General features: G+C 35.6%; 1 protein-coding gene across 3 annotated transcripts in view; it reads right to left on the bottom strand.

The window, feature by feature from the left end:
• Positions 1 to 16,811: 16,811 nt before the first annotated feature.
• LOC149777544 (phospholipase A2-like) overlaps positions 16,812 to 27,110 on the bottom strand; it is a 64,928-nt gene continuing 54,629 nt past the window's right edge. For all 3 annotated transcript variants that reach the window (XM_089942144.1, XM_089942145.1, XM_089942146.1), the window contains exon 6: positions 16,812 to 18,415. In XM_089942144.1, coding sequence (XP_089798270.1) covers positions 18,331 to 18,415 — 85 coding nt within the window. In that variant the 3' untranslated portion in view covers positions 16,812 to 18,330. The remainder of the gene's footprint in view (positions 18,416 to 27,110) is intronic.

The following is a 27,110-nucleotide window of genomic DNA, read 5'->3' as shown; positions in this document are numbered from 1 at the left end:
TATTCAGTATCATCTGTTTTTAAAATTTAAATTTCACATTCTACTTCAACAAATGCTTCAGAGGGGTAGGAAATATATACATGTATCATGAACCAGCAGTTCGATTCGTCCTTGCTGATTTGGCTCTCGTGCGTCATATGAATACTATTGATAATCGCGCACCGATTCATCCTTGAGAAATGGTGCGTCCATGTCAAATGCTGGATCAGATACACGTTTAAACATTATTTATATTCGTTATCGTCTAACACGAAGATCACTTCCTGCTATTAGATTAGCAGTTATATTTTTTCTTTTTCTGACAGAGGTACACCAGATAACTCTGCTAGGTTTTGATTTTCTGACATTTGCAGGCATAACTTCAGTGCTCGGCAATTTTACTGTCTGAGGTTTCGTCGTATTAATCGTTCTAGTCTATCTTTGATTGCTGAGAATGCTTCACTAGCAATATCACCAATGGTACCAATAACGTCAATACCTTTCATTCCCATTTGCGTTGCAATCTGTATTGGTTTTGGGGCTATCTTTCTAAACAGAACCTGAAGAACATCACCGAGTCCATCTATGTAGATCGCTTTATATGTTGGTAATCGCGAATGTATCAGCCTGGCTATTACAGGTCCACGTTGAGCATTATGGATGATCATCTTATTTCATTGTCACTGATCTAATTGCATACCCTCAATCAATGCGGTAATCAATAACGATTTCATCAATGAGGGACCGATAGGCATTAATATCCATGATACCGCCTGTAAAGAATCTCTGACAAATATCAGCTGCTTCATTAATGATTTCTCTGGAATTATTACCGGCTCATCTTCTGACAATCAGAATTTCTAGTCGTTCAACGTCGGAGAGAATATTATTGGGACAAAGTTTATCAAGGTCACTTCCTCGAGTAGCAAGACCACTTCCGGTGGACTTGCATCAGACCATTCTTCGTTTTCCTTACTTGTTGTTTTGTCTGCTTTTCGGACTGGTTGCTGTGATCGTTGCTGTTTTCGTGATTGTTGCTGTTTTTGTAGTTGTTGTTGCTTTTGAGTTGTTGTAACTATTCAAGATAGCTATCTATCTCATTGATAAAATCAATATATCTTGTATCACTATTTCGGGCCTGATCAACTCCGTAGTGCATGCGAAATATCCGTTTGTACCAAGCTTCACGACCTACATCATCATCAGCGTCCTCAGGTTTCAAAACCTTTTCTCTTTGATCAAAACTTTGTGCGGCAAACATAGATACATTTTCCACGCTGTTATTTTTTTTTATGAAGGAATACTTTCTTCGGTAAATTTGTTCTTTATATCAATGTTGGCTCTTGCTTGTTCCGATTCTGGTTCTGGTTCTGGTATACGATCCTTTATATCACCTCTTTCAGCACGAGCTTGGTCAATACCTTCAAGTATTTCTTTCCCTGGTTGAGCAGCAGCTATTTCAGCTGGATGTTCTCGTAGAATCTTTTTTTATTATATATAGTTCTTTCTGCTATTTTTCCAGTTGCTTTATCGGTTTGTTCCAGGGTGGGAAGAAGCCCACGGTAGCCTTAGTAACCGGTTTAAATAACTGTTCTGTACCTTCCGTAAATTACACCTGAGACTCATGACGTTCTTGTAAGTTTTGTATGACAGAATCACGAACTGGAAGATATTTTTTAATTGCATCTAGTCGCCGTCGAGCTAGTTTAGCTTGCGAGATTACATGGTTAGCGTATTATTGATATAATGTTTTAATTACACCACCTGATCGCGATTGATTTTACAACACACACGGGTGACTTCCCAGGTAAATATATTTGATACGCGCAAAAAAAATCGTGGTGAAAGGTCTTCGTGATGCTTGTATTTTTTCACCGGTCGCAGTAAGGCTTTATCGCGCAAATAAATCTGGTATGTTGACCCTCTCCTACTTAGCGTTATTCACGCTTGTGTTTTTTACCTTTCGTAGGAAGCATTTTTTGGCACTGGAATCCTGGTCTGTTCACCCTCCCTGCTGCTATATCTCCCGAAGGGTGAACATCGACCAGAGTGCATACAATGCGAGTATCCGCTGACCAGAGAACACGTTCTTGCCGAGTGTGTCGACTTACTGAGTGAATATTTACTGACTTGTGTTTAAGACAGTAGTATTTTGACGCGAACTGCACGAGGAAACTGCATGATGATACACTCGAGAATATCTTTGATTTTTTAAAAAGGGGAATGCGATTTATATGTCATGTTCATACTTGTGTGTATATATATATGTATATATGTATATATATATATATATGTATGTATGTATATATATGTATGTATGTATGTATGTATATATATATATATATATATATATATATATATATATATATATATATATATATATATATATATATATATATATAGTACGGGCTTTTAACATCTTTGCATTTTATATATTTATAAGCAGCGGGGGGGGGGGGCGAACCCACCTTTTTTGTAGGGGCGTCCAAAACCGAAAATAAACCCTTTTATCTTTTATATTATATTTTTAAACAAATATATTTGAAACAAAAATATTAACCAACTCGAGGAAGCCTCGAATTGGTTAAATATAATTTTATCCGTGTTGATAGCGATCATATTACAAATATATACTCAACTTGAGGTCACGTCTTCCCTGCTGCTATTCATCCAAATATCTTATCGAGACCTACACGATATCTTTTTCTAGGATCATGTAAATTTATCGTTATAAATCCGTGTGGAGTAGCTTGCGCTCGTGAAAAAAGTTTCTAAACTTATTGATATCCATGTCACCGCTGCACCAAGTTTGATGAATATTTCGCAACTTATGTGTGTCTACGCCATTAAACACAACTAAAACATTACAGTTATCCCTGATTACTTTCGGAATCTGTACGTATCGCTGAGTAACATATATCACATCAGTATTTTTATGTCTTCCTCGAGAAAATATTCCAGCTGGATTTGATTGTTTGTCTAGCATCACATCATCGTATACAACTAAATTATTAATAAATCCGTCTATGGAATCTACGGACGGTGCTTCATCAATATCGGTTATAAACTCGATAACATCGTTATCTTCGTCCAGTAATCATGCATTTTCATTAAAATCTTTAAGCACATCATAACATCGTTGATCATCAACTGATGGTGCTACTAAATACACACTTATCCCATTTCAACCACCTCATTATCAGATTAAGTAGCAATTGCGTCTTACCCGATCCAGATGGTCCTATTATTATCATTCTGATCGAATTTGGTAACGCAGGATGGTGTTTAACTGGTTCTTGCTTTCGAGTCGCTGAGAAATCAATTATATCCATATTATATTAACATATGAATCTATATTGTTTACGCTGTAGAACTCAAACCCCAACTAATGATCTATGCACGGTTACAACAAAAAAATGCGAGAATAGCATATGGTGGAAGATGTGCAGTATGTAGCAGAAAAAAAGTTTTCGTTTTTACCTAACATAGATGGTGGTGATATTGCTAAATTAATATCAAAGTTCTCAGGAACTCCGTGGGCTAAATAACCTGGAGAAAAACATCTACCATGATATAATTATTGTGGTCCTGGTACTCGACTTGATATCAGGCTTGACAGTCAGGATCAACCAAAATCAGGCGAGGAACCAATAAACGCTATTGATAAAGCGTGTCATGTTCATGATGTAGCGTATAAAAGTAAAAATCTACAAGACAGATATATCGCAGATGTGAAATTAATCCATGCGTTAAATTCTATAAAAAATAAAAATATAAGAGAATCACTTGCTAATTGGTTAATAAGATCCGCGATGAAAGGTAAATTAGCGCTAGGTGCTGGTAATTAATTATAAATGGAAACGATTTATTATTCCCCAAGAGGATATTGGAAAGGTAACGCAGCAATTAGTAAACTCGCCTAGGCAGCAAAAGTTACACGTGTTACTGCTAAAAAATGGTTATCTAAACAGGCAATAAGGCAAATTTATCTACCACCACCAAAACAAATTCAGTACGCGTATTTCGATGTCAGCGTCCCTAATGAAGTTCCCCAAGCAGATATCTTATTTTTACCACATGATACTGTACGCTGAAAAACGTACAAATACGCGCTAACTGTCGTTGATGTTGCAAGTAGATATAAAGAAGCAGAACAATTATTGACAAAGACAGCCGCTGAAGTAGCTTCTACGTTTAAACGAATTTATCAACGTGGACCCTTGCAATGGCCACAGCTGCTAGAGGTTGATGGGTGTTACAGGTTGTTCATGGGTGTTTCTGAAATTATTCCACGCATTACTTCACATTGAATTTTATTCGGCTGTAGTCTGATTAATTTTGTAAACTGTTTTAATTCTTCATCAAGCGCTCTATGATCATCATTTATTTCTTCGTAATAATCAACGAAATTTTTTAACCAATTATGTGGAGATGGTCCAACAAACGGTGGTGGTTGACCATGATCGCCACACATTATTACAGCAGTATTTCTTGTTAACAACCAATCAAGAAATGTTTTTAATGTTTCTAACGGCACCGTGCATATTTCATCCCATATTATAATCCTCGGAATATATTTTTCTCCCATCCTCGAAGAAGTCCATGCATCCCCCTTCCATCGGAAGAAGCTATGATAAGTACATGATTGTACTCCTCGTTGTTTCATCTCTCGCGAGAGTCTATGTGTGTTGTTAGCACAATCATATCTGAGTTCTGAAACAGTTCGATCGCTCGAGTGGTTTTACCAGAACCGCCAGGTCCGTTTAGATAAACTGTTTTATTTCTAGTTATTGGAACGTACACCGATGGTGCAAATGATAATTGTAGTTTTTGATGTTTTTATAATAAATATCTTTAACCACAACATCAGCTGATTGGGAATAATGAAGTATATTTTCCTTTTTTATTCTCCACGAACCCCATGATGCACAAGTACCGATATGTAGTTGTTCTAGTAATCCTGAATATTTTTTATTGATATAAAACGAATCCGTAGCAACTCTGACAGCTAGTGTAGAAACTTTATTTATCATCGATAATAGATTTATTGAAACGTACGCGAGCATCGATGATCTTAAATGAGTATACTGAGGTGACTCACCGTCCATATAACTTACAATTGTACGTAATTTAGGTCCATTTGACAAGAAAGCTATTTCTCGACTTATAAACGTATTTCTGCTCGTTGCATCGTCCATGATCAATCTTGTACAATGTCGTCTGTGATCATATGCTCCTCCTTGGGTGAACTTGCCGATTATTTTTCTACCAAGATCTTTTATAATTTTATTCTCATAATCGGTTATATCGGGGTTTTCATCATCAGAATATTTCTTTTGTTGTGGTAACCAAACTTCGGTTTGTTTCCGATATGATATAATTGCTTCACTTACAATCAACAGTGTTAACATCGCACAATTAATCATATACCGTAACAGTACTATTGGTGCCAACATTTTTTCTGAAAAATGTTTTCCAAACCAAGTATAACAAATCGCATGGAGATCTTTAGACATTTCAAATGACTCGATACAAACAAATCCAGTTAGGTCAAAATCCGGTAATGGTCCATTTATCGATACTCGTGTCATCTCGTGCGTCGGATAACCGAATCGCTCAAAGTACACATAACAATCTCCGTATCCAAGAAAACTTCCAGGATAACATATCAACCGAAATAACATCTTTATGATCGTATTTAGTATTCCACAATCCACCGTATCCGTATTAGACACAACTCAGTATTATATCATCAAGAAAATCAAATCTAGTTGGTTTCCACGAATTTTTCTTTCTAGCAAAATGAGCCGCAACTGACGGAACAGTAAAACAATTGCTCAATAGTTCGTCAATATCATCAGTATATTGCAGCGTAAGATTTTCATTTTTAGTGGAGAAATTCTGTTCAATAAATAACACTATTTGGTCGTACAAACTGATTGAACTTGATTTTTTTTTCCATATCTGATTCGTCGTTAGAACTCTGAAACAGCCATACTGACACAGGATCGTTTTTACTTATCTCGTTAATAAAATCAAACATATCTCCGCGATAATATTTAACAGTTCGATTTCGTGGAAACACTGTTACTGCGCTGGTCCACGCGTGCGCGTTATGATGAATGATATTTATTGGAGCTCCTCCTTTTTTATAATGTTTCGAATTATATAAAATCCCCCCGTTATAGTTTTTACTATTATTGGGAATTTTAGCGTTTTTTTTCCAACTTAGCAGCATCGTTTATTGTATCTCCAGTATCCTTCACTAAATCAGCCCATTTGTTTATTTTTTCACGTTGTAAATTCGTCAGACCGTTTCCACGGGCCGCGTTTGTAAAATGTTCTATTACTCGTTCAGCCACAAAGTTTATTTTTGAAAATCTCATCGGCGCCAGTTTATTAATGCTGGGTTTTTCATTTATCACATAGATTCCATAAATAACTGCTGTTACAGGATATGCTCGTTCATAATACGGTTTGTCAATACCAGTCAGCGCTCCTGGTTTGGAATTTTTACTCAGTATGACAGATTTTTATTACCGTGGACAGGATCGTATTTGTCACGGATAATCCAATTATCTGTTTCTGTTAACACGACAAATTTTATTCTGAAAAGATAACTTCCATCATCCAGCTGCTCAGTAATAGCTGCTGCTCGTTTGTCATTCATCGTAGCGTCAATGATATCTTTGTCGCGTATAATCTTGAACGTTGACCAGACATGAGATGGGCCATCTGCGTGAAATTCTTTCTTGGTGTCGTGAATTTTATTGATCAAACTTTTATTTTTCTTATCAACTAGATGTTTTATTGGTAAATCAGAAGATATCTTGTAAAGGTTGAATTTACTTGTCTTCCAAGGCTTGATTCTGGATAATCTCTCGAATTCTCCCATATTATATTTCAGACAAGTATTTAAATAAAAAATATCACATATGCAATGTCTCAACAGAACAGGTGCAAATGGTTGATGATCGGATCATCAACTCCCTGCAATAAATCCTGCAGGAAGGAATTTTGCGGGATTCACTTGCAGAGCGTTCGTAAAGGTTGTTTAGGACCGATACCGTGTCTGCGACGTGGTGTTGGAGTACGAGATAAAATAGAGTTATGTGCGCATTGTGATGGAAAAAATGTCTCGAGCTTAAAAGATATTATGATAAAAAAATAATGTCAGTGACGGAGCTATAAAATCCGTAGAGGATTATCTAAATAAGTTTTCAGACAAATTATGATTTAAACAAATAATATTATTATAAAATGGAGCAAAATGAATTTGTCCCACATCCTATAATAACAAACTACGCATCAAATCGTGATGGTATGATCAGAAATTGTAGGTTGAAAAGACCAGTTGGTTTTGTTACTAATACTGGCTATCTAATTTTCACGTTTGGTGCTGATGAAAAGAAAAGTTATCTCTGTCACCGTTTCGTATACGAGTGTCACAAGGGGTTGAACAAAGATGGTCTTGTAAACGACCACATCAACGGTGTGAAAACCGACAATAGTTTATCCACTCTTCAAGCTGTTACACAGAGTGATAATTCTGCACGGGGAGGGACTGGTAAATATGAAAAAGCAATTACATGGAGGGTGGTTAAATCTACAAACATAGAAAATGATGAAGAGAAAACTTTTTAATCAATGAACGTGGCTGCGAAATACTTTGATATTAATTCGCGTGTGGTAAAATACATTACAGATAATATAACCAAATCTAGCTTATCAAAAAAATATAAGCAAAAAATAATTTTCCAATATTGTTAATGAGATAAACTGTCATCACTAGCAAATAATTACGTAGAATTATATTTATTAACTATTTATTTAATTTATTTATTTTGGGTCTGTATTGTACTCGTATACTACTTATTTTTTTCGATTTACGGTCATAATTAGTCAATTAACCAACTACGTCGTAATAGAGGTTCTTGTGGGAATTATATGTTGTGCTGTCCCTGAAACATCCTCCTGAACTCGCTAAAACACTCAATTAGGGGTTCACATGGGGATATATTTTTTTGATTTAAATAAATATATACCGTATAATAATGAATCACGAAAATATTAATGATGTAATTGTTGCTATTAAAAAATTGGAAAAAATGGAATTAATATATCTGATGAACTAAATCCTGAAAAAATAATTTCTGATTTTGAAATTTTACAAGAACGTAAGAACCAAGGAATACACACACTATCATCCGAATACAGGTTCATAAAACGAATCCAGGCCGGGATGTTTCAGTCGCTAGCTGCTGTAGAAGATGATCAAGTGAAGCAATTCGTTTCTCTTTCTGCTGCAGTAGAAAAAATTAGATCAGAGTTATCCCACGAATACGAGGCACAAAAAAAAAATAATTAGTACTCGTATAAGACAATTAAGAAATATTATGTCAGCGAGTAACTTCGTTACTGATAAAACGATAGAGCACGTGTAATATTTTATCAGAAATATTTTTTTTATTTTTATCAGAAATACTTTTTTTTAATTTCTGATCAAAGATCTATGATCAAAAATCATTACGATAAAAGTCTTTAAGACATAAATCATTACGATAAAAGTCTTTAAGACAGAAATCTTAAGATTTCACATGTAGGTTCACAATCAATTCTCCCCACGCAGGCCAATTAATTGTACTATGTGGTCGGTGAGTTTGAAATTGAATCGTGACAAATACGGATTATGTGTACGTAGATAAACAGGATTGGTTGGCTCTTGCACGATCAAACTCCCAGGAGATACTTGTGGTGTGAACGTGTATAAGATATATCCTTGCTGAGCGTGATTTGACTTTCCAAGATCTATTTGATAGCTGCCGTCGATTACGTCACAAACAAGATTGACTGCGATCGTTGATGTTATATTAACGATTCCTGGTGAAACATGTCTACCACCTCCTTGTAGGTCATTGTTGTGTCTGAGAACAGTTGCTGGTGGTATCATCTTTGTCCATGCCTCAACAATTTCATGAAAGTTTTGGTTGATAAGATCATTGAGAGATTTTTTTAGTTCATCCACGTTATATCCGGGGATTTTATAATTCGGTAGATCAGCTTCATTTATCGAATATTTATCTAACTATTTTTTTGTATCAGATCCTTCAGGAAATTTTAAATTAACCATCGCCTGAACTATTCGGTTGTTAAGATATTCCGTGTCTGATACAAGCTGATTTAATATTTCCACACGCGTGATAATTTTTTCGCGTGACATTGTTACATCAACGATATGTTCTTGAAAATATTGATTTAGTTCATTTAGTTGTTTTCTGCATTCCTGAAAATATTTAATAATTTCACTTCGATGAAAACCTAAAGTAGTTGTTTTTCCGGGATTTTTAAAAGTCCATGACTCAATTTCATCCCCGATAATGACAAATCTACTATACAGTGATTTACTTTTTAATTTACGTAGATGTTCCCGGTATGATGGATTAATTTCATGATATGATTGCCTATCCGTGACATAATCAGACTTTTTCGGTTCTGGTGGTATCGGTGGTATCGGTGGTGGGATTTCAGGCCAACCTAGTACGCATCTTTTCGATGATTGATAAATATCAACGGCGTAATCAGGTGAATGTATTTCAATCGTTGCTGATAAAGTCGGTTCATGAACGTTAATTGATATTTTTGCTTCTTTTCCTGTTATTGATTTTATTCTACGTTGAAATTCTTCATTGATTTCCTCGACCTCATAACTGCCAGTGGGTATCCCAACAACGTTCCAGTCAGGTGTTCCATTTAGTTTGATTTTATTAGCAAATTCAAGCGAATTATTTGCTGGTGTACCGTTAAGTGATTTCGATATGATGTTTGGCCAGCTGTAATATACTCGTAATTGCGCTAACGCGATTTCATTTGCGCGAATCGCAGTTGGAAAATTAACACTAAAGTCAGGACTAGTCGAGCTTACCGAGATCATCGTGGTCTTGTGCGGGGCTGTGTTTATCACGATCTGCTGGAGTAGCTCCTGTGATGTCATTATTAATACTCGTACCTTTAACAGCACTGTTATATATTTTAATCATTTCTGAAAACTCAAAATCAGAAATTATTCCATCGCTGAGGCTTGCTGATAACAACGAAGACAACTTGGAATATGCGACCGTCGCGGTGTGTAATTTTATTATGCAATCGGATAATTTTTCATTCATGCAAGTGCATATTTTTTTGCAACGATGTTAAGAACACCTACAATTGTTGTTGTGGCTGAAATACAGATTGTTACGGCTACTGGTGCCATGATTGTCATTGTTGGCAATATAACACCTGTTCCAGCAACAACAGCGGATACTGAATAAACAATCACGTCGACGATAACCAGTCGTCGACGATATTTTTTTACTTTTACCGTATATTGTTCGATGATATCTTTCAACGCTGCTTGCCATTCACGAGTTTGATTATACCTGTATTGAGATGCATCGTCGATTGAAGTACTCATTATGTTTTATGCAGTAACCAATTGAGGTGTTTCAGCTACAAATTCCAAACACCACCAGTAAGATGTTGCGGTTAATTTCTTATCAGCTGCTTCCAGAATAAATATTTCTTCGGTTCCCTTGTTTAATATGATAGTTACAACTCCAGAAAACTTATCAGTTGAAAGACGCCATGGATACGTTGTAAATATCTCGAATTTTGCAGCACTGAACACAGATAGCCTGTACACGCCAGTGACTATTGCGGTATATTTAATAGTTTTATTCTGCGTTGACCATGTTGCAAATCCCGATGATACCTTGTATACGATGTTGGTAATATGCCCGGGAGTTATTCCAGGTGGAATTTTAAGCAAACTAATTTTGTTAACGATCTCAGGAATCCCCGCTACGATGTTTTCGAGTGTTTTTTTTTAATCGTGTCGATGTTAGCTTTGATATCAGATAGTTTTGCGTCAACGGTGGGCGGAGTACCAAAAAATTCCTCTGCGGTTTCGTTAATTTTTCTAAAATTTCTACGGAGACTTGTGAACGCGTTTACGTGAAAGTCATACTCGGCCCGCAACGTGGATAATTTACCATCTACGGTGTTATAGTTGACGTCGACGTATTTTTTCGTTGCTGCGTCTTCGTCGGATGTTGGATCCCTCAACACTACTATCTTATTCCCGTTCATGCTGAGTTCTCCCGTCATTGTGTCACCGATATTTTTCACGCGATTAGCAACGCTTCTTGCAATTTCATCTCTGATGGTTGTAAACGATATACTTGAATCCCTGATTTTTCCGCTATCAGTAAACACAGGGATGTTATCCGTGACCGCACCGAGTGCTCGTTGAACTATGTCATTCCATTTTATGTTACTCGTCTTTAAAACACCATATCGGTCCTGAAAAACAGCAACTTCATCTCGGTCAACTCCAGCCAGGTTCATAATATCAGAGAGTTCATCTTTTGTCGCGTACTTTGAAAAATCGATGTCATCGGACTTTTTCTTACTTTTCTTACACGTAGAGGAAGATCTTCCGTAAATATCAACCATTATATAAGATCCTTGATCTGTTTAAAACACCTTGCGCGCAACGAAGCGGTTACTTGTATAATCATGCACAACTTTATGTGGCGGTTTGGATGATTTTGATATGGCGTTAAGTACATTAATTGCTTCACGGCCGCACATTGGCGGATCTGTCATTGTTTGTGTTGGTAGCGTTGAATACCAAACTTTTTTATGAAGTGGCTTGACATGCTTGATAAATTCAACGGGTGGAGCTAACCCGTACGAATCGAAATAAACGATTCCACGTGGATCAACCGCGTATGATACCCAATGAGTACCGGGTCCTGAATTTGAGTCAAGATTAATAATACCCGTTTCAACGCTGTTTGGTCGTTGTGGTAATTGATCTCGCATGAAAACACCTCTAAAGGCAGATATTTTTAGTTGTTTAGCAGCATTAAGTAAATCAAAATTTGATGCTGGAACGTCTAACGGATTGTTCCTGGAAGCCTCAGACCTCTTCCCCAACAAGATCCTGCTAATCTTAGGCCGCGTCCCTTTTTTGTATCCTTTTCCTGTTGCTTTCTTTAGAGCCATTCCAGCAGCGGTTCCAACAGCACCTGACCCGGCTGCTTTTGCTACGGCTGGAGCAGCAGCAGCTATTAATGCCGGAATGGCCGCGAGAAGTGGAAAAATACCACCTGTTTTAACCATGTCCTTGATGGCGCTCGGAGAAAGATGAAATTGAACTCCGGTTTTTGATTCTAGGGCTTTATTGAGATGTTTAATCTGGTTATTTGTCAACGATAATTTGTTTGGACCGCCACTAGAAATCTGATCTCGCTTTAGTGATATTTTTGTTCCGCATTTGTTGGCGTTTTTTTATTGTAATTTTTTCACCTGACCGGGAGTCAGCGACATTAACGTGATTGTATGACATTTTTTTATATAAATATCTTTTTCTGAATAACACGATTAAAGATTTTCCACTGGTGCATCAATGACCCTCATTCGACCGCTACCACCTTCAAGTAACATCGCTTTGTCACTGAGTATAATCGCGATTCTCTATAATCATCACCACCTGTATTTAATGTTGCTTTAAGATGTATATCAACGACAGATTGTTTTGATAGATCAAGATGCTCCCGCGAAAAATAATAGATAGGATACAAAGTTCGGAAATCATGTTGTGATATTTGCAAACCGGTATCCAAATTTTGATCACGTCCCATGAATAACATCAAACGATGATATACATGTCCTATATGATTTTGTCCATAATTAAGTTGTATATCCTCTGTTGGTTCTTGTTGTCCATTTATCCGTAAAGAAATATCTGTGATACCTAGTTGGTCAAATATCATATGAGTACGTTCTTGATTATTTAAATGATTGTAGTTCTGAAACGCAATAAAAATATGCCACGGTGCAGAAACACCTTGTTGTGATGCTATATGCCATGTAACTGACCGTTAGCGTTACATTGTATACTATCCGTGCTTGTTGTTAACCATGACAACAGGGATTTGCCACCTGTGTCCATGAAAGAAAGTAATCGCTGTTCTTCTGCGATCGTTGGAGTCATCACCGGCATCCACAAGAAAAGTTTTGTTAATACTACTTTACCAGCATCACCAACAGGTCTCCACAGAGCATCGTTATCATCACCCTTTCTTGCAAAAACAACCGTGTGTCTAGCTCCAAAAATAACTTTTCTAACATTCCTACAAAATCCAAAAATATGCGAAAGTGGAATTGTACATGAACAACTTCTCTTGGTTCCTAGCAACATATTTTTACGCGTTGCAAATCCCAAGTTGAAATCTGGATTAGAACTATGAACCACCGGCGCCACATCAGCATCAGCATCAGCGGCAGTGTGTTTTTTCGGTCGTATTATATTATACGGATTATCATCGGGTTTACCAGAATTATCTTTTACAAACATCATCGTGGGACCTGCTGATCTTGTACAATCATCAGAATATCTTGCCAACCCTATTATTGTTGTAGCAACGTCGACATCTTTCTGAATCGATGCAATAATTTTTCCATCCATCATGTAAGTGGCGCTATCAAACAGTGCCATAATACCATTGTTAACAAAACCAACTTTTACTACATCTTCGTAATCATTATTATCCGTTTTTACAATTGTACCTTCTACCTCAATAAAAGCCTCAGCGGGTAAAAAGTACCTACTTGTGTCATGAACTTGTAGTTCAATTCTTCCACGTTGATCTGGTAATCGTGCGTCATAAGAATAAAACTGATAATCGCGTACAGACTCATCTTTAAGGACAGGTGCTTCCATGTCAAATGCTGTGTCGGACATGCGCTTCAACATTTTATTGTAATTATTTATCGTCTAACACGTTGATTACCACGTTCGGGAAATTCCACTTCGGGAAGTTCTACTTCTGGATATTAAACTTGAGATATTATTCCCTGGTTCACCTAATCCCTGATCTGCTAGTTCTGCTAGTTTTTGATTTGCAGCTTGATTTATTACTTTACTGACATCTGTGTGCATCATTTCAGTACTTGGTAATTTTACTGGTTGTCGTTTTCGTCGTATTAATCGTGCTAGTCTATCTTTGATCGCCGAGAACGCCTTACCAGCAAAATTGATAATTGCACCAGGAGCTTTTTCACGAACAACATCGATAGCTTTCATCGATAATTGTTTTGCAACAGGTGCTACTTTTGGGGCTATCCTTGTAAATAATCCCCGTACAACATCACCAAGTCCATCTCCGTAAATTGCTCCGTAGACTGGTAGTCGTGAGTTCACTACTCTGACCGGTACAGGTCTGCGATAATTATTGTGTATGATCATCTTATCTTATTTATCATTTATCTAATCGCGGTGACTAATCATCAACGAGCTCATCGATAAGTTCTCGGTAAACGCCGATATCCATAATACCACCGCGAAATAATCGTTGATAAATATCAGCTGCTTCATTAATTATTTCTGGTGAATTATTTCCGGCACGTTTTCCTCCTATGAGAACTTCTAACCGTGACACGTCATTGAGAATATTATTAGGACAAATAATATTACCTCCGAAACCACTACCAGTAGTAGATGCATCATGAAATTCTTCTTCTGGAGACTGTGGTCGAGGAGGTTGTTGTTGTTTCTGTCGTTGAGGAATTTGTGGTTTTTTCTATTGCTGCGGTGGTGTGGTGGAGTTTGTGGTTTTTGCTGTGGTGGGGAAAGTTGTATTTGTGGTTGTTGTGTTCGTGCGTAATATCTTTCTACTGCGTCTAATAAGTCAATAAATCTAAGATCAAAGTTTTTAGCTTGATCAAGATCATAGTGTATACGAAATATCCATCTTCGCCAGTTATCACGACTTATAGCATCATCAGCATACTCGGATTTAAAAAATTTTCCTCGCTGATCATAAGATCTTACGATAAACTCAGCTAATTTATTTACGTCTCCAAGTCCCTTTATAGCATTAATACTTTTTTCGGTAAATTTATCTTTTGCATCAACCCTATCCCTTGCTTGCTCTGTTTCTGTTTCTGGTACACGATATTTTATATCACCTATTTCAGCACGAATTTTACCAATACCTTCAAGTATTTCTTCATCGACGGGTGGAGGTTGAGCCGCAGCTATATCAGTTGGAAGATCTCGTAAAATCTTCTTTGCCTATTTAGTTCTTCTTGCTATTTTTTCAGTTTGTTCTGCGGTTTGTTTTAATACTGGAAAAATACCCTTTTTCCTCTTCTCCTCGTCCTCCCTAATATCTCCCCATATAGTTTTCTTCAGCAGCCGCTGAAGCTTTTTCAGTAGCTGCAGTGACGGGTTTAAATAACTTTTTAGTGTCTTCCTCGTACTCAGCTTGAGATTGTTGCTGCGCTCATAAGTTTTCTCTAAATGAGTCTCTAACAGGAAAAATATTTTGATTGCTTCTAATCGTTCTCGAGCTATTCTTGCAGTATGAGATTCAGAGTGAACCATTATTTTGATATAACAATTTTTTAATTAATAGCAGCAGGGAAGGCGCGACCTCAGGTTGAGTCGATTTTTTGTAATAGGATCGCTATCAACACGGATAAAATTATATTTAACCAATTCGAGGCTTCCTCGAGTTGGTTAATATTTTTGTTTCAAATATATTTGCTTAAGAATATAATATAAAAGATGAAAGGGTTTATTTTCGGTTTTGGACGCTCCTACAAAATAGGTGGGTTCGTCCCCCCCCCCCCCGCTGCTTTATATGTTTTGGAAGGGTTTATCTTCGTACATTTGTGTGTGCATTCATATCTTATATTTTTCGAACCTATCTTTTAACTGGAGCCATATAGCAATTAATTTCATTAGTATAAGACTGTACTACATAAATAAAACCTACATCATTTGGAGTATAACATTTCCATTTATAACTCTCCCTAACGCCAAATGAGACGTTTTGTGTCTTACAGTTTCTAGAATGAAGTCAATCCGAAATGTTAAACCTCGCCAGAACATGAAACTTCATCAAGTGACTGTCAGATGATTTAGCTGGGCTTTATTTAAAATGGGCCGTTAATAATATGATACAATTCTACAAATATGTAATGTCGGCTTTTTTATTTCTCGTGTACATAAATGACCTATTGAATAAACTAGTAATGACTAATTGCGGAATAATAGTGAATCAGATGAATATACCTGGCATGCTTTTGGCAGACGACACTACTCTACTAAGCTCTACGCTGAATGGATTGCAAATACTCGTGAATACAGCTTATCAGTGTGCACAGAAGTGGAAATTGAAATATAACTCTAACAAGAGTAATTGGATGATATTTAGTAAAAAAAATGAAGTGTACTCATCAAATGGAATTACTCTGGGATCACAGAATATTCCTAGAGCAAAAAAAGTGAAATATCCAGGAGTTACCTTTTCACAATCAGTGAAAACTAATGATCGTATAGTCTATTCCTACAATAAAGCTAAACGTGTAACAAACTCACTATACTCAATTGGACTAAATGCAAATGGGATGAATCCTATAGTTTCTGTGAAAGTCTGGGAAAGAGTTATATTGCCGTCTGCTTTGTATGGCTCAGAACTCTGGTTTAATATGTCATATCAGGGCATTGAATCAATGGAGAAAATACAACGATATTTCGCCCGGAGAGTACAAGGTTTCCCTCAGAGATCCCTTATTGGATCTACGACATCATTCTTGGGGATGATATCAATGGAAGCTCGCATAGATAAGCAAAAACTCGTATTTCTTGGTCGCATGTGTAGAACATCAGCAAACTTAACTGCTAAAAAGGTTTTCCTCTGGGCTGTTGGAAATTTGATTTTGACCCCCAACATAGCTACAACTCTTTTATATATGATATAAATACTGTACTCAAAAAGTATGATTTAGAAGATTATCTCAACGACTTTATTTTCACTGGAAAATTTCCAAACAAAATAACATGGAAAAACTTAATTGGGACAAGAATACAGATATTTGAGGAGAGAAAACATGAAATGAGTATAGAAATCCATCAGAGGGATTCGGTAGATTTTTAAAAATTAATCCAGGACTAAAAATGCATCATCTATGGAAAATAGCTTACACTGACTCAAGCAGAAAAATGGAATATGGGACATTAATTCGTATTGGAGGAATGCAAGCAAGACCTGGACTGTGTCCCCTATGTGGCAAAATGAGTCATGACTATATTTTGCACATTTCGATGAATTGTGCCTTAACCTTAGACGACAGAAACCACTTGATGGAAAGTCTATTTTCGTATATGCCTCCAGTGATTTACCGTGATTTCTGTGATCAGATCGATGATGTTATACTGATTATACTACTTGGTGGTTTAAATGATATATCAAAACGTTTAGAATCTGAGGCATGGACAAATATGATCAGACTATCTACCAAGTATTTCATTAAGATAAAGGATATTATATATTCGATTCAATAGAGAACTCACTCAGAATATAAGGAAAGAAATACTTGTACTGGATTGCAAAGCGATTAGGAAACTAACTATTTTTGTTGTGAAGATACATTTTCAAATGTTCTATCATATATATATCTCTATCTAGTTTAGTAATGATTTTAATTTATTTATTCGTTTGCTATTGGAAATAATTCAATAAGTAACGAATCCACTATTTTTGTGATTCTATGTATTTAAATGCATTTCTTTTTTGTCTTAAAATCTTCAGAAAATGGAAGAATAAAAGAATATCATCATCATCATCTCTCACAGCGTCAACAATACATCACTCTAAGCTATTTTCAACCTAGGTAAGGCAAAGAAACACATGTTAAAATCGTAGTTGGAATTGTTAATACAATCATTAAAATAAACCACATGTCTTGTGAGACAGGTCATGAAATGACACCGAACAGTGTCAGAGAATCGTGGTCTTCATACGAATGGTAAAAATAACATGCTAAGCATTGAAATCACAAAATTATCTGAAAAAATTAAACAGTGGCGAAGGAATCTACCAAAAATGCCGACGAAAGAAACCATAATAAAGTTCAGTTATTTTACTGCCAAAATACACATTAAAGTGCAATATGCAAAATATGCCTGCAATTTTAGTAGCTATGCTCCAATGACATTAAGTTGGACTGGATATAATATGTTATTGAATGACGGGTGCTAAATAAATTATTACATATGAAGTATGTCTCTTAGCTCTTGATTGCTTGCATTGCATGCAATGTGCGAGACGAAAACATTTGATCAATTATATTGTTCATTTTAACTTTGAGGAATGCACAGTATAGCTTACAGCTTTGAATACAGACTGAATATGCACTTTTTATCATATTTTGTAATTATAGCGCGATTTGCATATGATAGATTATATTGGCTAAAATATGTTTCTGCCCAATGATCTCTGAAAGAGTCACAGTGACCTAGTACTTCAGATGTGTCTCTACAAGCCTGAAAATAGATTCCTTCTTTGGGTCAGGAACTTGGTGTAGACATATATCATGCAACCTGCAAATGTACAAAAGATATTAAATTTAATTACACTGACGGCTTTAAATTTAACATGTTTAAGTCACAATGAAGATAACTTTTAATGTTGTATATTCATATGAGGCATGAATGTGTACAAAACGGAGTTTTTTTGTAAACATCGGGCAAATAGTTAAAGGCTGTGTTCCGGAATTTCGCACCTCTGCACAGGGTTGAAAACTAAAAGAAACACATTACCCAGATCTTCACAATTGGTAATCCTTGTTATAAAAACAGAAGTGTGTATATCTTAATGCAATTTCAAGAATATAATTTAGTTGACTAGGAAATCTGAATGATGGGGGTTGAGTTTGGTTTGCGACTGCATCTTTCAGAAGACTGCTTGCTCAGCACGACTATATTCCCTTTCACCCTTTCATAGGCATATGTAAAACATACAAGTGACAACGAATGGATAACTTATAGTTAACTTTGACATCTTCAAATTTCGTAGAAAATAATAATACTTAGCACTGTTGAAATTGGTTTTTATATTAAAAGAACATGCAAAGTTAGTGTACTTTGTGCGTTTGCAAGTTCATTTTCTGTGCACAGACGAACATCAGTTTTCATCAGCTGTCTGATTTGCGCAGTATAAACTATCTGTTTTATACAGTATCAAATGTCTCTGTTATACAGCATCGACTATCTGATTTACACAATATCAACTGTCTGCGTTACACAGTATCAGCTGTCTGTTTTACACAGTATCAAATGTCTGCTTGGCACAGGATAGGCTATCTAAATTACATGGTATCGGTTGTCTGATTTTCACAGTCTCAACTGTCTGATGTATATAGTATCAACTGTCTGCAGTACCAAGTATCGGCTTACATAGTATCATCTGTCTGCTTTTACAGCTTTAATTGTTTGGTTTACACAGTATCAGCTGTCTGCTTTACACGGTATCAACTGTCTGCTTTATACGGCACCAGCTGTCTGCTTTACAACTTCAACTGTTTGCTTTACACAGTATCATATGTCTGCTTTACACGGTATCAACTGTCTGCATTACACAGTATCAGCTGTCTGCTTTGCACAATATCAACTTTAAACAGTATCAACTCTGCTTTACACGGTATCAACTGTCTGCTTTACAGAGCATCAGCTGACCGCTTTACACAATATCAACTGAACACAAAATCAACTGTCTGCTTTACACCATATCAACTTTACACAGTATCAACTGTCTGCTGTACACAACATCAACTGTACACAATATCAACTGTCTGGTTTACACAATATCAACTTTACACAATATCAACTGTCTGCTTTACACAACATCAACTGTACACAATATCAACTGTATGCTTTACACAACATCAACTGTATACAATATCAACTGTCTGCTTTACACAATATCAACTTTACACAATATCAACTGTCTACTTTACACCATAACAACTGTCTGCTATACAACATATCAAGTTTCTAGAAAAGTCATAAACGGATTTTGACACACTCAACATTTTGGACAAACTAACAATTCAAGTATACAATTTGCCTAATTTATCACATTATGATTGCTAACTTTAAATTTTAGTCGAGTAAATTGTTTTAGATTCTGACTAAATTCGATAAGTATGGCAGTACCATGATTATATCTAGCTGTAAAACGCATATATGTTCGTTTCCCGGATTTTATTTTTTTGAGGTAGGTACTAGAGGTTAATAACTGCCCCAAGCAAATGCCAGGCGAATGTTTACATTTAACATTTCTTGCCCAGTAAGTATGTGAATGATTATATGGTGGAGATATCGATAGTTTCAGGCCAAGACCCACGGGCAAAAGTCCATTGGGAGGTAAAGATGGATCTCGCAGCCAAACTCATCTGCATAAAAAATCTGTCTTTTTCATGTGCAGCAAGCATATATAGGGTGGGTATCTCAATAGTTTCCACGTTATTAACCATGGCGGCAGGGATGGAGCCCAGGGTCAATTCCAACTGCATGTATAAATTTGTCTTTTCATGTCCAGTAGGTGTAAATATACTTTTAGGCTGAGTAGCTCAACAGGTTGCTACATTACAGAGCCTGAAACATGTATTTAGTCTCAAAAAGCATTTTTAACTAAAATCTCATCTTTCATCGCCCAACATCTCAGAATTTACAATTTATGCACTTTTCTGGCGCTTGTAATTAAGCTAGAATCACACCGATTATCTTGCATCGTTTATTATCTCACCGTATTCCGTTCATGCATTTCTCTAGTGTTTGCGTCTAAAGTAGAATTATATCGTTTATCTTTTATTATCTCATCATTTATCTTTCGGTAATTTTCTTTAAGGTTTATGTTCTAATTGCAGTCTTTTTATGTATCCTTTATCATTTCGTCTTTTACATTTTTTTGAAGTTATCTCTTTCATCATCCATTTTTGTTTATGAATGAGAAGAATAAAAAGTTACGAGGAAAGTGATCGTTACTTTTTCTCTCTTCGCTTTAAAACTGGCAGACGATTGTTAAAATGTCCACTTTTGATGAGTTTAAATTATTTTAACTACATAAAGGGGAACACGCTGAATAAATGATTTATATCTGTGCATTTGTTCGCAGTGACTTCTGTGTTTTGTTTAGGTGGTTCGATGCATCAAAATGGATAGGGTGATAAAATCATGTTCTTAAAATTAAAAAACAAAAAACAAAACGTCATTTATGTATGATTAATTTGTGCTTTAATTTAGCATATATATATATATATATATATATATATATATATATATATATATATATATATATATATATATATATATATATAAAACAAGGATATGTACATGTCCCAAATACACAAACCACATTAGCACATTTAGAATTTCTGGAATAATGAAAACGGTGTAAATTAGACCATTAAGATGAGGACGAAAAATGAAAGAAAATGAATGAAGTTGCCAACAACCATGCGTTTCGCGGAACAAGATCTCGCCTGCTTGTATGTGCTGATGTATTCAACAAAACGAAACGTACACACAAAAAGTTTCGTTTTCTCAAATCATATACCTATAGTCTGTTCTTTGCTGACAAGTAAGGAAGGTTTATACAAAACGTTTCGTTTATTTCAAGTAATGTAGGTATAGTCATCAGTCTGTACTGTCAAGTATGGAAAGTTTATACAAAACGTTTCGTATATTTCAAGTCATATACGTAAAGTCAGTTTGTACTGTCAAGTATGGAAAGTTTATATAAAGCGTTTGGTTTATTTCAAGTCACATACGTAAAGTCAGTTTGTACTGTCAAGTATGGAAAGTTTATACAAAACGGTGGTTTATTTCAAGTCATATTCGTAATGTTAGTTTGTGTGTGTGCTTCTGTGTGTGCGTGTGTGTGATTAGGATGTTTAACGCAGCTTTAACAATTTCTCAGTCACATCTATACGATAGTTGAAGTATGGCAGGTTATAGCGATGTCCAGCACTGGGGCATCATGCCACAGACATGTAGAATGATGTCCCACCCAGTCACATTATCCTGACACCAGGCCGATCAGTCCTAATACTAACCTCTTAATGCTGAGCGCTTAGCGAGGCAGCTGTTAGTGCCATTTTTGTAAGTCTTTGGTATGACTCGGCCGGGGTTCGAACCCAATACCTCCCGCTTCCGAGGCAGACGCTCTAACCACTAGGCCACCGGAGCAGTCCTAAAGTCACTTTGTACTATCATATATGTATATTCAGTTCATACTGTGAAGTATGGAGAGTTTACTCAAAACGTTTTGTTCATTTCAAGTCATATACGTAAAATCAGTTTGTACCGTCAAGCATGGAAAATTTACATAAAACATTTCGTTCATTTGAAGACATATATGTATATTTAGTTTGTACTGTCAAGTATAGAAGGTTTATTAGCATGTTGAACTGTTATAACGTTATTCTCTGACATAAAATTTTTAATTTTTTACGTACATTCCCTTCGTGTTTTATTATGTTTTGCTGCAGAAACGTACTTAAATTAGTGTGCCCTCTCCACCTCCTTCTTAAAGCGAATTTTACCCTCCAATTATGAAAGAAAATTAAATTATATTAATAATTTAAGCAATAATACTGGAGCAGTTTGGTAGCTAATTTTACTCGGCGCTGTATGTCATTATTGTTCTAATGTTTCTTTGAACCCGGTCATAAATAACACGAAGCACCTTTTAACAGCATGACTTCAGTTTGTCAGTACTACGTTCTAGCGTACATGATAACATAGGTCTTTGTGAAAAAATATATAATGCATGAAGTTTAATTTTCTTTGTGGCTCAGTTTTATTAGTGTTAAGACTCTTGTCTTAAACTAAGTAACATAACAATAAGAAAACCCAGCAAGCTAGGAAAAATTCAAAAAAAAATTTTTCTCTAGAATACGAAGCGAAAATTCAAAAAGAACTTACAGTATTGTGAGTTAAATCTCAAAAAGACCTAAAGGTTATATCACAAGTCGAAAAGTAACGAGTGTTTCGAATGAATTCCATTGGAGTTCCGAATGATTTACAATCTTGAATGTGCTGATTTGCAAATAGTCTTAAATGTGATAATGTTTCACCCGTCTTGATGTATCTCAATGATATAACCCAGAATGTCTTCAAATGAATTCATGACTCCTAAAATAGTGATCAAATACGAAAGTCAATGAACACTTTTCAAATTAATGAATAATTGAAATAAAGAAATCCATTCAAATAATAATTGAACACAAAGTAAAAACTGATTCTACTAAAAATGTTAAGATATGAATAAATATATTTATCACTGCCTTATTACCTCTATACAAAAAAATATAAAATAAGACACAATGAAAGAACCCACAGTGAGGGCCATTTTCGATCAAATTCATCTACAAGATCACTTCTAAAAATTTACAAGGTCAAAAGATCACATAAACATGTTGACTCAGATTATCTTAAAGTCCAACCTACAATCATGGAGCTACGTAATGTTGTTTAAAAGGTGTCCCTTATAATGCACAATCATGAGCAAAAATTGAACACACTATATTCTCAGTTTTTTTAAAATCAATATATTCACAAATGTCTTTTCCAAAATACAGATCTATTTAAAATTACTGACAGAAATCATAGTTGAAATATGCATATAAGACTCCCCTCCCTCTCTCTTTTTCTCGTTAACGACCTGAAATTCCAGTTTTCTTTATTTACGATCGCATTTGCCTTACAGTATATTTCCAGGCTGACCATATAGGTGCAACATAAGGACTTTTCTTATATAACTGCCGATACATAGAGTTTTCTCAAGATCTAAGTAACATTGTCAATTGCACCATTTCTGTAAAACTCTTGTATCCTATCCTTTCCTTTTTTTTTTTTTTGTTACAATATCTCTTGAAACTCTAAATGGAAATACTGTGCTGAAAATAACTGATAAACAATTCCAAATTAAGATTAATCGACTTAGATTCTTCTTCTCGTTTTGATTTTACCTTTAAATGCAGATTATTGTTTATAACTGTCAACATTAAGGATTTCTTGCAAAATTCTGTGTGTTCACATTATATTCCCTGTGTGTTTCTCCTAAGCGCGATCACTCGAATTCATCTTTTCTTCCTTATTTAAAAAAAAAATCTGATATTTACTGTGGTTCTCTCAATTTCGGTGATTTTACGTAAAAATTTTAGGAATATGTAAAGTAGTGGTCACCGAAACGGCGGTTGACGATACATATCACCCATTGAAATTTTCCTTTTAATCTGTCATTGCAGCTCGTGACCTATACAGCCTAATTGGTTCTCTCTCTCTCTCTCTCTCTCTCTCTCTCACACACACACACACACACACGTTCATCCATTCACTATGGAAATATGACTTATTATAACAAGAATATAACTGGAACTTTAGAAGAATGCCAAGAGGAATCTAATGAATTATTGTGGGAAAATGAGTTTTTATTGGCATGAAATCGATTCTAATTAAAGTTTTCTCTCTTCTTTCACACTGATAATTTTAGAACAAATTTGATGGTCTGTGCAAAGAAAATACCAATAGAAAATTATGTAAAATGCTTATCAGACAAAGTAATTACCCAAAACCTTAGCGTAACCGTTTTGACAAGAAAAATGGGTCATTGCAACCACTGGCTGCTTTTGATGGATGCTAACTTAAGTGATAGAGCTGACAGCATACATAAACATTTATGACGATACAGGCAGTGAATGATAACATTTAATGAAACATGAAACGTAGATGACCGTCACTTCTATCTGCATGTACCCTCTGTCCAGTCTTTGTCAGCCAATAGCCAAGAGTCATTGCTCCATGTGGAATCAAGTGGATCTATTGGCATCTGCTAGAAAAAGATGTTTCTGAATGCGGCCATTTTCAAGGTGAAGACCCAATACATTTAATGACCGTATACTGCTGTGTATATTTAATTTGATGGAATTTTCCATTAGAAATGAACCAGATCTAGGGATTTCCAGGGCATTTTTTGCGTCATATGTCAAGTGACAGTTTAAATATAAATAAAGATTTTGTAAATAAAGTCTTCATTCCTGTTGTAAGATCAGGCTGTGGAGCCATTTTCAGTTATTTCTAGATATAATTTGAGAGAAATTATTTGTTTAAATTATCCATTGGTTTTATAAAGTGCTCATCGACGTTTTTAGACTAAACGCTATTTTGGGATTATCGAGGACTCGTTCAAAGATATGAATTATATCAATGTGATGCATCAAAACATTAATGACTTTGTAAAAGTTATTTTCGAGCACAAGTTTTATCAAATCACAAACATGTTCTTTTGATAGTTTTACATGTATATTCGTTTTCAAACAACTTTTTTTTCCAATTTAGTAATACAAACTATCTCCAAAAGCTGGGAACTGCAATGGGTAGTCTTGTCGCACCTTACGCATCTTTATTTATGGGAAATTAGAAAATGTTTTTCTAAATAAATGCCTCTTAAAACCAGATGTTTGGTTAAGATTTTTAGACGATATCTTTATGATTTGGAGTTATTCATTAGAAGAACTTTATTATTTTATAAGCTGTTTAAACAAATAATAATTTATTATGAAAATATAGTTCTGTAGAAATTTTGAATATTCGTCAATAATATATCAAGATATAATATATTTTTTAGAAGTGTGCATTATACATAATAAATATATAAAAAAAACTGTTTCTGTGCTGTATATGCATATTTCCATGTCCATTATTCGTTAAAGAAAAGGACAATTAGGTTAAAATGTATCATCTTGTTTATGTCGTATTGTTTATATCATTGATGACTTGAAACATAATATATTTAATGACGTAAACAATGATAATGCTAGATTGAATTCGGTTTGAATAAATTCTGGTAAAGCGATAAGGCGAAACCAGTCACACATTCTACGTGTTGGTGTTGCATATATATATATATATATATATATATATATATATATATATATATATATATATATATATATATATATATATAAGAAGGTGCTAAGCATAGCGATTGACATGTCTGACATGGACCCTTGCTGATACCCCACCCCACCCCGCAACCATTGGTCTTAGTCTTAGATAATTAGATTGATGCTAATCAAGGTCGACTGTCACGTCAGAGTGGTATAGACTGATAGCCCACACACTGGCCATAGGAAGTTACATAAGTACGTGCTAAGTAAAGTTGATTTGTCAGAATGGTTAATGACCCTAGTTAATGATTAATGACATTGGCCATAGGGAATTACACTTGTACGTACTATGCAAGATTGATTGACATGTCATAAAGTTGCATACGATCCCCAGTTTCGTGTAAATCATGACGGTACCAAACATGAGATTGCATAACAGAGTGTGTGTGTGTGTGTGTGTGTGTGTGTGTGTGTGTGTGTGATTTGGATTTTTAATGTAGTTTTAACAATTTTTCAATCATATCGCTACGATGTCTGCAGTGTGGCAGTTTATAGTGATGCCTAGCACCGGGGCATCATGTCGCAGACGTGTAGCATGATGTCTCACCCAGTCACATTATCCTGACACCAGGCCGACCAGTCCTAACACTAATCTCTTACTGCTGAGCGCCAAGCGAGGCAGCTGTTAGTACCATTTTTATGTCTTTGGTAGGACTCGGCCGGGATCGAACCCATTACCTCCCGCATACGAAGCGGACTCTCTAACCACTAGGCCACCGGAGTGGTTCATAACGGAGTAGAGTACTTAAGTAAAATACGCCATACAACGTATGACAATCATCGCAATGACGTCATTCACGTGAGTAGTTTCCTAGTTTATTTAGCAGAAAAGCCACAGGCCTTAGCTATCTTGACGACTAACTGCGATGTCGTCCAAATGATGTTAACTCTCTTTTTGTCACTATCATTCAGTCTAATCCAAATTACGTACTTTGGTTTGAAGTCGATAAAACTGGTTCTAAATTTGCCAGTGACTTTTATTTTGGAATCATCTAGGTTCGTCCATCAGACTCGAAGTTTTCTGCTAAGGTGAAATTGATATATTTGCATCCTAAATCACTATTATATGTGCTTCAAGTAAATATGTTTAAATGGGAGATTTTAATGCCAGAACTCGTGACATCAAAGATTATTTGGAAAATACAAGTTACTTCTTAAACACTTCGAGTTTGGCGCCAATTAGGTACAGTTTTTCAATTATACCGCGAACATCCTCGACTAAGAAACGGGTAACAATATATTAGAAAATTAATGTCGCTGGGAAAATGCTGATATATATATAT

The sequence above is a fragment of the Sinohyriopsis cumingii genome, chromosome 18 (assembly GCF_028554795.1).
Source record: "Sinohyriopsis cumingii isolate HCF-2022 chromosome 18, ASM2855479v2, whole genome shotgun sequence".
Taxonomy (NCBI): Eukaryota; Metazoa; Mollusca; class Bivalvia; order Unionida; family Unionidae; genus Sinohyriopsis; species Sinohyriopsis cumingii.
Note: the sequence above shows the minus strand (reverse complement) of the source record. Positions and strands in the feature narration are given on the sequence as shown.